At 37.5% G+C, this 12,357-nt stretch overlaps 1 protein-coding gene across 3 annotated transcripts in view; it reads right to left on the bottom strand.

The window, feature by feature from the left end:
* CRIM1 (cysteine rich transmembrane BMP regulator 1) overlaps positions 1-12,357 on the bottom strand; it is a 175,625-nt gene that overhangs the window by 83,124 nt on the left and 80,144 nt on the right. For all 3 annotated transcript variants that reach the window (XM_039568479.1, XM_039568481.1, XM_039568480.1), the window contains exons 3-4: positions 7,102-7,344; positions 1,851-1,971 (exon numbers count right to left, since the gene is read on the bottom strand). In XM_039568479.1, coding sequence (XP_039424413.1) covers positions 1,851-1,971; positions 7,102-7,344 — 364 coding nt within the window. The remainder of the gene's footprint in view (positions 1-1,850; positions 1,972-7,101; positions 7,345-12,357) is intronic.

Here is a 12,357-nt window from a genome sequence, read left to right as displayed (position 1 = left end):
ATAAAAAGATTCTTTCAAAAACATGTTTGCTGCTCTAGGTGTTTTATTTAAGGTCAGTTCCCACATGTGTACTAGAAATAGAAGATATTTTGAACTGGTAATTTTTCTGAAGTAAATGAAGATTTCTTTTCTTGGTACTCTATATTTCCTGATAGAAGGAACACTGAAGTTATCACTGACAAAGAATAAAATGGATATTTTTCATTCCCTTAACCCAAGCACTAGAAAAATCAAACCACATATTAGACTGCATAAAAATAGAACATAATTTTACTTTTGTGATACAAAAATAATTTGGCTTATGTATCACTTCTTCATCCAACAAGCTGGAACAAATTTGAGAGTAAAAATGTACCATTAATCTTTCTATCGTTTCAAGATTACTAAGTGTTAATCTGAACTCTAAATTTGTGAAATATGAATCTGAGACTGCTTCTTTGACTTTATCATCTATCTTTCTGAATACAGTCCTTAGCAGCATTTTATTCTAGTTGCCTTGAACATGTGGAGCTGTATTTGCACCAATGGCAGTATGATGACTGTATAAAATCTACAAACCCCTGCACAGTCCCAGCCAGCCAAGTCAGCTCTCATTGCAATTCCTAGGGATTTTACAGAAAATATGTCTGAGAATAAAGGGAGGATACTGAGAATCCATACCATGTTCTGGTATACAAAATTCAGGAAACAGGAAAATAAAAGAAAACAACTCTGAACTAAATAACATTTGTAGCGTTCACTGAGAAAGGATAATAAGAATCAGACTACTCTCAGTAGTCTGTAATTCTACAATTACAAATAAAACCTGTCAAGTTTAGAAATACACTTTCAAATTTTAAGAGTCAGGATTAGTGCATTAAATGATATTTTCCATATCTCTTTTTCTGCCTTAGTTTTATTAAATAAATACATTTTTGACTCTCCATGCAATAAGAGACCTTCATACATCATGGAAACAATGGTTTTAAAAAAGATGCCACAGTAAATGCACACCCAAAGGGTACCCAAAAGAGAACAACCCTGATTATACAACCTTTGCCATCTTCTACTTTCTGAACTCTTTGCAAGTTTTTTACTACTTTACACAAGGGGCTGAGAATACGACAATATTCTATGGGTGCAAAGACCTTCCACTAAGTAAGCCAACTAGTTACATTTACAAGAAAAATTTTCTTTTTGGTGTAAAATGTTTTCATTTATGTTCATTTTTGCTTGATTATGTATTTATTTGGCATATTCATGAACCAGGTTTTGGGAAATTTGTTGTAAAAACACAAACTAAAATAGTGCATAATTGTGGAACAAAACCAACTCTGAAACTCTCTTATTTTTTAAAATCACAGTAAGTTATACCTAGTTGAACAACAACAGAAGTAAAATGGAAGCAAGTACTTGAAACTCCTGTACCCCTACAGTTCCAGAGAGTTTCACCTCTAAACTTTTTACAGTGGTCTTCCACATAACAAAAAATTAGATTTTTTTCTCCTTTAACTAGATGAGATTTTTCTCTAGCATGTCTTCTGTAATCTCCATCACTTAACTCCTTCCCATCCAACACCTTCAAAAATTAACTTTTGCAAAATCATTTGAATTAACTGAAAGTCAATCTAGAGACATGAACTCAAATAATTGTAGCAAAAACCAACTTCATGCATTTGCACTGTGAAGATTTTTTTTCTACCTTAAAAATAAAAGATTCTGTATTTCCATCAGACTGATACAACCTACTTCATGTAGCTTTTATTCTGAATCAGCATTTATTGTCACAGAAGTTCGCATTCTTATCCTGCATTTACAATACTCGAATTGTCAAGAACAAGTTAAAGACACTGAGCCATCGAGACACCAACCTTGTGGGCAGGGTGCAGCAGCCATCAGCCGTCAGCCTGACTTGGGTTTCATAGCTATCCAGGGGACAAACAACTTGCTGAACAGGGGGACATTCGACTGTGCTGCAATCCACACTGAACACTACAGAGGAAGGGAAGAAGAAAATTTCTTTTAGTCGTGTTTTAGAAGCTGTTTGCAAATTACTTCCTCATAAGCAACCACTTATGCATCAGCCTTATAAGTCACAAAAATTATCCAAAGAATGCACGCTTGCTAGGTAACATTACAAAAAGCCTGCCTTTCTCTTTAAGATTCACTTTTTAAAATTATTGACTCAGGAACCAACTGAACTGATATTAGTTAACAAAAAAATTTATGGAAGTTAGACAACTTTAAACAATCATTACAACTGTGAATATCAGTTAATAGAAATATCCTAGTTATGAAGAATATATATTTCCCACAGCTTTTAAAATAGTAAAAAATTCATTGTTTAATTTTTAACTAATTAAAGTCTGTTTAAACAGCAAAATACTTGGTTTATAGGATATTTAAAAAAAAATACACTATAGATTTATGTGTGCATGTGTAAAGCACATTTTTAAAGACTATTCTATTAGGTTGTCTTGTTTGTATATTTATATATGGCAAAAATGAAATGCAAATTAACAAATCTTTCTGCATTAGTGAGATGAAGAATTCTAATTAACAAGAAAGACTGACCAACAGTTTTTAGAAAGCAACAAATATCTGTATTTAATTTTATAAGTCATACTCAGGAAAGCTGAAACACATCTATCTCTTATTTGGTACTAAATCTTCCATGTAACAAACAGTACCAGCTCAGGTATTACGTATCTGCTATGCTTTTTCATAATTGTGCTAAGAAAGTGCAGAATAAAACATGGTTCCCTCTTTAAGAAATGAGCTACTTTCTGACTGAGCAAGCAGGATGAACAGAATGTTATCAGGCTGCAAATTATGCAGTATGATATCCCTGATTACTGATTAAACTTCACTGCAATATCAACACTATCACAGCTACTTACTGAACTGCTAAAGCAGCTTGGCAATGCTACCTACCGTTCTTACAAGAGCTCATAACCTTCAAAGGCCCATTTTTTCTCTTCTGGTCCTACATTTTCCAAGCTTGATCCTCAGTGGTACATAGCAATAACTGACTTAGTCACCATGAGACATCAGTCTCAGAATTACATCTGCTCTGCATATCTCCACTGCAGTGGTTACAGTGTGATAGTACATGGCTCACTAATATTGAAAAGCAGCACTCTGTCTTTTTTAACAACAAACCCCAAGTTAAGACTACTCAAACGGATTTTTTTTCTCTTCATTATTACATTATTAGATAAATCACAAAACAGCTACAGAGGTAGGACAGGACCTACCTACAGGAGGTTCGCAAGCCAGGCCATGTAGATCTGGCTGCCCAGGACTATGCCCAGGTAGTTTTTCAATATCTCCACTACCTCTCTGGGAAAACTGTGTCAGTGCTCAGTTACCCCCATTGTGAAAAAGTGCCTGATGTTCAGAGGGAAGCTCTTGTGTTTCTATTTGTGCCTCTTGCTGCTCTGGTCCTGTCACTGGGCACCACTGAAAAGAACCTGGCTCTGCTTTTACACTCCCTTCAGGTACTCATATGAACTGACAAGATCTTCCCTGAGTCTCCTCTTCTGCAGGTGGAACAGTCACATCTCTCCCCCAGTTTTCTCACAGGAGAGAGATGAAGACAAATAAGAAATGAAAAATATTTGAAAAAGGAAAAAAAGTTCCTACTTTCTTTCAGATTTAAACAGGTTTCTCAAACTGGAAAAAGTATTGAGACAAACTTACAGACTGGAACAAACGAAATATTCTGAGGTTACAGAACAGCCTGTAACTGGATTCTTCATTTCTTTAAAAGATAACTCCCAGATTAGCTGCACTATTGTCCTAAAAAATAAGACTGCAAACATTTGCCACTGAACTTCTAGGGTTTTTTTTCACATCCTACAGTGATTCCAATAATTAACATGTATATTTCATGAACAGTTTATTATAAGCTTTTATTCTAAACTCTTTTTTTTGTCTATCATAGAAGCTTTAAGCTTTAAATAGTTTGAAAAATCAGTGTCTTCAAGAACTCATAAAGATGTTCCAATTTCTTATCAGCAAAATTTCACCCAAACAACCTTTGCTTACAAGTCTTCAAAGAATTTTCTCATGCACTGAATTTGTATATAGAAGCATCTGAGAGGTACCACTTTTCTATAAGAATGTAGCAGAAACCCTGCCATGGTTGCAGACCCTGACATATCTGTAATAGCGTACTACTGCCTTTGTAGACTACAAAACCAAAGGTTTTGAAACTGTAATGAAACTAGGTGAATAAAACTTTCTAGTAGAGTAAGTTAACAAAGTATATTAAGTGTGTTAAGTTTCACCCTGACATATTTCAGCTAGTAAAATGGCTGGCTTTTCAACTAATACAATGTACAGTTGAGGGCAAGATCTAAATAAATACTTATGCATCTAATGGTGCAGGAGCAAGTCAGTGTTTGCATTTCTCATGAAACACAGTGGCTCGGCACAGGGTAAGGCTTCAGAAGTCACGGATTTCTGAGGGTTCAGTACAAGGATGCACAGTCTGCTTTTACAGCATAGAAGCATGACATGACATCCTTTGCTTTCACTTCAGATGCATTTCAACCGGTTCCTCATGAATAATGCAACGCAACACAACTACACATGATAATGGTAGTCACATTGGCTGCCATGGGAGAAGTGGAAAGGGAGTATCCTTTTTACATTCCATGACACTTCAGAATGTATTACATACAACCATATCATTCCTGGACCTTCAATGCAGCTGTATCACTGCCTGAATCACTTTCCTAGCTGCCCTATCCCTTAACTGCTCTATCCCAGGTATTTCCCAACATGGATCTCCACATTTGCTGATTTTTTCCCCTCCCTCACCTTCATTGTCAACTTAAAAGCCATTTCTCCAGCTCCATTAGAAATGTATCTGTAATTCTTGCTCACTCTTTTTCTCCAGTCCTTTTCCACTCTTATCTCAAGTTCTGTCAACATAAGCTTCTGACAAATCATCCAATAAAACAATATAAGTACTATTTCTGTAAGTAACAGAGGGTAAAAGAAAAACATTATAGAATTCTATTTCTCTGAGCTGTGTATAAAAGCTTGATTTTGCTGACCCTTGTCCTTAGTGCAAGAGTGTAAAAGATCCAGACCTGATTTTCTATGCTGAAGCTGTATCAGGGTGGAGCACAAACTACTTCCCTGTGCGTCATTACACACTACCTACTAAATTTTGCTGCTGATCTCGGACTTTCCGTCAAGCCCTGACTGCACAGGATTCCTCAAAGAAGTAAGCCAAACAATAACATTTTCTTTACGATTGTGTTTAAACCATTATTTGGTACCAGAAAAAAAAGAGGAATTTTCAGGCCGTGCTGGAGATGAGTGAGAATGAAAGCTCTACCAAAAAGACTTCTGAAAGAATGACAAATGAGTGGTCTTTTCAACATAGGTTATGCCTATCATGACAGACATTTCCCAATGCTTTCCCAAGGATGTCAGAAACTAAAAGACGACACTCCCCACTGCACCACATACAACACCAAAGTTATCACAAAAGGTACAACAAACATCTGTTAGACAACTGCCAAAGTAAACTATTTAGCTTGTTTTATTCAGAAGCGACAGCCAGAGTTCCTATCAACACTGCAGCAAAATGCATTTTAAATTAGATTTTAACTCAATCTTTAACTAAACAAACATGATTTTTAAAATGTCCTTGTTCATAGTGGTTTAGCACATATACTCCCACAAATGTTTTTTTGGGTTATTTTTATTTTTGCTGTTAACACATTATGCAGTTCCATTTGAGATTGCTCATTCAAACTATCTTAAAGAAGAAAAATGTTTTGAAACTGTATTTTGAGAAATGTAATCTCCAGCTTAAAATTAAATTCAACACATATTGACTAAATTCACTACTCATGAATGGACAGTTACATACATCTTGTAGGAATAAAAGAGGTTGCTTATGGAACCAGACTAGGGTTATCTCATCTCTGAGCTTTACAATCACAGTAAAACAAGGAGCATGACATACTTGTTTTCAGTAGGTACAACTGTGATGAGATGCTTGGTGGAGCAACAGGTAAGAATGTTTAAAGCTAATTAACCTGGAGGTTAATAGACATGTGTGACTAAATACTAAGTTTCTTCACTATGCATTTTAACTAAATACCAATGCCTTTAGTTGTATTCCTAAAGTAAAAGGGACAGAAGAGGAAGGGACTCTCAAAATGAAATATTTTATTTTTATTCTAGCATTTAGTGTTGAGGAAACGCTTTCTATTTTCCTTTCACTAACTCTGTTGTCAATCACAGCACTTGAACATACACAGTTCTCAGCAGAAGGCGCCCAACTGAAATGCCAGAGTAAACTAGAGAGCACTGATATCTTTTTTAAGGAGCAGAAATAAACACAATTTATGTTTTAATTGCGCAAGCACTTTATCTTGGCATAAAACAGCACTGCTGTCACAGGAAGTAGTCCTCCCAGTTTTGTTTCCACCAGAAAGCCCTTGCTGGTGCACAACCCCTATGAGGCTGGTTAAGCAGACATGGAGGTGCAGGAAGAGTGTTCTGGAAGCATTACTCACAGAGCTTAAGTTTTTAGGTCTGTGGCAAAAAATGGAAACACAATTTTCTCTGTTCAGCATGTTAACTCCATAGACTTGGTGACATACTCAGTAAAATGGGTGACATCACCCCCACAAGAGTATCTGCATGAACACCTACCTCCCAGGCCTTACTCTGCCCTTTATCCCATATTTTTCTAGCAACATGGCATTTCAGCTATAATTCATGTAGTTCAGTTCCTCTCTAACTCTTCTTTCCTACAATTCTTCAGGATACCAAGTTAGACTCTGAAGACACAAGGTTTATTACCAGGTCTCTTAATTTCTAATCCCCATATGCGAAGCTCTACACTTCCCTTAAAACCATTAGTTTCTTTCCTTCCCCAATCATTTCAAAGTCACTGTTCTTCTACCCTCCTAACACACACCTTCATTTTTACAGTCCCATGTACCTTCACCTCTTAAAACTCCCTACAGCAAAAAATACAAACCACTTCAGAAAACAATATAGGCTTTATTGGATGCATTTATATAGATTATTTTGCTTTTCAGACAGAAAAAATTGAAAAATGGGAAAAGAAATTGTGTCTACTTTTACCTGGCTTGCATTCATAGAGATCACAGCATTCCCCTGGCTTTCCCGATGCCTTAGAAACCAATATATTCAAATAGCCAGGTTGGCAAACCTTCCTCAAGCAGCCTGCAGGATTACACACACAACGGCTTGGGAGTGGACAGCATTCACCAGGAGGAGCATAGCCTTCAATCAAGATGGAATCTTCTGGACATCGAGGAGAAAACTGGACCTCACAGCGGGCCTTGGAGCAATCAGGTTTCTCTTCTGAAAAGGAGAGAAAAATCATCATGCCATATGTGTCAGTAAAACACTGAACCTGTAAAGATAAACTCAGAAAAAGCTCCCTCTCTTCTGCCTTCTCCCAAAATAGTAAAAAAGAAAAGGAAACAGCAGCTTCTGAACTGATTAGTGAAAATTTCCAAATATCCTTTAAAAAGTATAGGTATTTGCAAGACGGCAGCTGCCTTATAAAATATTTCTACAAGTTTCCAATCTGTGTGATGTGTGTGAGGGTTGAACCCACACAGCCTCAGGTAGAGCTGTGAAGTCACACATTTGGCAAAGATGTTAAGAAACAACTTGTCATATCATGTCAGCCCTGATTTTCACACCTATACCTTCGGTTTCCCAAGACTTTCCATTATGGACTGACTTAAATGGATTGATTTATTAACCTGAACTGAGCTCTCACATATTCAAAAAGCAAGTTAAAAGTTCAACAGCTAACATATTTGAACAGCTCATACATTAGCAGAAGAGGATTTTTTCTGTACACAGTCCCAATGTTCACATTAGAAGCGTTGTTCCTATGTACTTCAGCAGCTTTAATACTAAAAGGTAAGAGGTTTGACTATGATGATGGTGAGGTTTGTTGATGATCCTTATGGGTCCCTTCCAACTCAGGATATTCTATGATTCCTTCATGTACAAGTACTTTTATATTTTTTCTTAAAACCATCAAAGATTACTAACCTAAATGAGGTACTAGATCGCACCATAGCTCTTTTCTTACAGTTAAAAATCCTACTATTTCCATCTATATTTAAAACAGCCTTGACTAGATACGTATTTTGCTTAGAACTTTAAATAACATTTTTAAGACCAATTTTTTTTTTAAACCTACTCTTACGTTTAGGTTCTTATCTGCTTTATTAAACACATTGTTCAGACTGAACATTACTGGTTACAGTGGTTCACTGCAGAGTTGTATAAATAATAGATAACATACTAGTTTCAGTATTTTATTGATAGCCTTTAGTTTATGGATATAATAAAAGGCTTGACATTCTAGCTTTTAAAATTATTTTCATTTCCACTGCATGTTTGCTCAACATGCACAGTGACAGAACTGCTGCAGTAGCAGCCCTTAAAAATAATAATAAAGCCTTTAAAATACTCATGACAGACTCTTGATAGAGCACTTGTACTCATGATGACCCTTAAATTCCCACTGTTCATTACTGTATTTATCCTAGCGTTATGCATCCAGTGATCTTCTGATTTCCATGACTAATAGATAATCCCATCCCCACGCAATCTCTCATGCAAATACTTCGTATTATATGTATTTTAAAAAGTTGACCTGCTATTTTTCACTTGACTGCGTTTACATACATACATGTATCTATATGACAATAAGCATTTCCTTAAGGACTGCTTAGATAATTCAATACAATTAAAATTTGACCAATGCAATAGGTCAAATACAATAAAAACTATTTTTGACCAATTTGGCTAACTTTCCAAAAGGCAAGGTTTGTCAGAAATGCACGTCAAACTGTTCAAATTCAGACTATTAAGGACTCTAGATAGGTCTTTTTTGAAGACCAATGCAAAGTCTACTGCTGGAGTTGGTAAGACCACCTAGCAAAGATAGGAAAACAAGGATATGTCACTACCTACATGTAAGAAGCATCACAAACAATAGAAGAGAGAAATTTAAAATATAGAACCATGTAAAATATTTCTGTATGAAATATTCACTCAGTGTTTTACAGTTATTATCTTCAATAGTCTTTTCCACGTTATTCTGCTCGATGTAGTTAAAGTTAATAGACTGCAACAGGAGTCTTACCTAAAGCCAGCACTGTTTTCAGAGGAAATGGTTTAAACCTAACCACTATCTTGCAAAATACATGTTTATGTTTCAATACCGGGTAGCATAACACCAGTAGGTATTTATAAACCTTTTTCTTCTTAATCCACATCACTATTAGTTTTGTACTTCATAATCCCAAAAAATAAACAAACAAAGCTCTACTAATAACTCCCTGCTAATACTCATGTAAATACTGTACTTCCAAATTACATCTCAAACTATGTACATGTTGAAATATTCCCTTCCCAATATACAAATGCAACTGAGCAACAGGAAACTCAAATATATTCACCCACGCTGAATCAACCACGCTGACAATTATATTTCAGCTTCCCAAACTCCAGCCCACAGCAGAGTCAAAGGCAGGTTAAGAAACTTTTTGCAGACTATGTCACACTTTTTTTCTTGATTTAGATGTCATTTTCCTTTATGGAAAGCAGCTACTGACTAAAATGGTATGTGGTCAGCAGTCTATGAAGTGTTTCCTTAAGCATAATCTTTATCTAAAACATGAAAATCCAGCAGCTCCAGGTGTAGCATTACTATGTTGGTTAAAACTTTCATCAGCTGGCACCGCCCTAGTGTAAGTGCATTCCAGGTCCAGAACTCACTGCAATGTAAGAAGGTGGGGGTTCAGCTTTACTGCATCTCAGTAAAAGCTGATGCGGGCTCCTCACTTTGATACCAATTTTGGATAAAAACCACTACTTCTAAGCAACCAATTCAGAAAAGTTTAAAGGTTTTTCTTCTTGTTATCTCAGCAAATGACAAGATCTTTTCTATCCACAGGGATTCATTACACTAAACTAGTTCTATCTTTTCATTATTTCATCGAAGAAGGTGTCAAAATTTAATCTGTTCTCAAAATAAACGACAAACATTAATACAGCAATGAATGTCACTGTTTTAGCAGAATTCCTGATTTAATTCCAATACATACAGCTATTTAAGATTTCATCAAACAAGAATTGTTTAATAGCTCTTTTTTTCTTTATTAACAAACACTTCTAGCCCTTACAAAAGGAACATTAAAAAAACCCCATGTAAGAACAAAATAATTAAAAATACGCCAACAGCCTCAAAAGACAGAAAGCAGGGTAATGCCAAGCTGTATTCCACAAAAAATCACTCACCAGTGCTATTTCTGCTACTTTGCCCCTTTTACACACCAGACAGACTGTTTCAGAGTAACTTCTCAACAGACCAAAAGAAGCAGAGCCTGCTGCTTCTCTGTCAAATAGACACATACACTGCAAAGCACTGACCTGTCCCCTAGATGTTTTAAGTTACCGTCTGTTACACAAATCAGGTTCTTCCTGACCCATGTCTTCAAAGTCAAACAATGCATCAGGACTTAAACTCCATTTTCTTATCTTTTTTTTGATAATAAATAGAATATAAACAAATACTATGTATGTCCAGAAACAGGAGAACATAATTTTTCAAAGCACTGTGGTGAATGCAAAAAATTAGGCTTTTGTGGAAAGGGAGACCTATCTATAGGACTATACATGTGATTTACTATGAAATAAATTAGTATAGCAAATATATACATATTCCTTAATAATAAGGCATCTTAATACACAGATTACACAGCAAGATACATGTGTCGCATTGTCCTCACCCATAGAGCAGACGCCTTCACAAGAAGAACTTCATACAACCCTAACTGCATGTAGAGACAGTAAAATTGCTAAAGCAGATACATGGTTTCTTAACCAAGAGGCTGTACTCAGGACAATTATTGCACTAATTAAATTTATATTTTTATAAAACATTGTTCTACCTCTACATTTGAAACAACTGATACGCCTCATTTAATAAATTTACTATTCCAAAAAGGAAAGATTGCTTATACAACTCACCAATTAATTTACTGAAGTGAGGACTTCTATACACTTATGCTGTTTGATTATCAGAATCAGACAGTTAATCACAAAATCCCAGTATAGATAAGGTTGGAAGGGACCACTGTGGGTCATCTGGTCCAATCTCACTGCTCAAGCAGCTTCCCCCCAGAGAACATGACACAGGATTGTGCAATACCTCTCTAAGCAATCTGTTCCAGTGCTCAGTCACCCACACAGTAAAGAAATTCTTCCTCATGTTCAGGTGGAACTTCTGTGCATCAGTTTCTGCCCATTGCCTCCTGTCCTATTGCTGGGCACCACTGAGCACAGCCTGGCTCCATCCTCTTGGCACCTCCCTTCAGATACTCACAGACATTGATGAGGTCCCCTCTCAGTGTCTCTTCCTGAGGCTGGACAGGCCCAGCTCCCTCAGCCTTTCCTCATAAGAGAGATGCTCCAGTCCCTTAATCATCTTTGTTACCCTCCACTGGAGCTGCTCCAGGAGCTCCACGTCTCTCTTGTCCTGAGGAGCCCAGAGCTGGACACAGCACTCCAGATGTGCCTCACCAGGGCTGAGCAGAGGGGCAGGATCACCTCCCTTGACCTGCTGCCAATGCTCTTCCTGCTGCACCCCAGGATTCCATTGGCTTTCTTGGCCACAAGGGCTCATGGACAGCTTGTTGTCCACCAGGAGCCCCAGGTCCCTCTCTACAGAGCTGCTTTCCTGCAGGTCAGCCCCCAGCCTGTGCTGGTGCCTGGGGTTGTTCCTACCCAGGTGCAGAACCCTGCACTTCCTTTTGTGGAATTTCAGAAGGCTCCCCCCTGTCCCTCTCTCCAGCCTGTCGAGGTCCTTCTGAAGGGCTGCACAGCCTCTGGGGCATTGGCCACTCCTCCCAGCTTTGTGTCATCAGTGAACTTGCTGAGGAGGCATCTGCTCCTTCATCCAGGTCATTGATGAACAAGTTAAACAATACTGAACCCCGTATTGAAGCTTGGGGGACACCACTGCTGACAGGCCTCCACTAGACCCTGTGCCACTGATTACAACCCTCTGGGATCTGCCGTTCAGTCAGGTGTCTTGGGGTGATTTTATGACAATGTATTCCCTTATGGTCTGCTTTATATCCAGAAATGGGTCCTGCAGCTTTAACGGGTCCGAGGAAAGGGGGTGGGGGGGAAGCTGGGCAAATTCTCCAGCATGGTTTGTGTTCAAGGACTCATACACACTCCCCCACATTCTCTTGCCACAGCAGAGCTGAGAGAGTTGACTCCTGCTTTTAGCTAACCTGTTAGCTGAGACAAGAAGTTTTTCCCAGGACTGAATACTGA

The sequence above is a fragment of the Corvus cornix genome, chromosome 3 (genome assembly GCF_000738735.6).
Source record: "Corvus cornix cornix isolate S_Up_H32 chromosome 3, ASM73873v5, whole genome shotgun sequence".
NCBI lineage: Eukaryota > Metazoa > Chordata > Aves > Passeriformes > Corvidae > Corvus > Corvus cornix.
The sequence above is the reverse complement of the archived record's forward strand: the minus strand, read 5'-3'. Positions and strand labels throughout refer to the sequence as shown.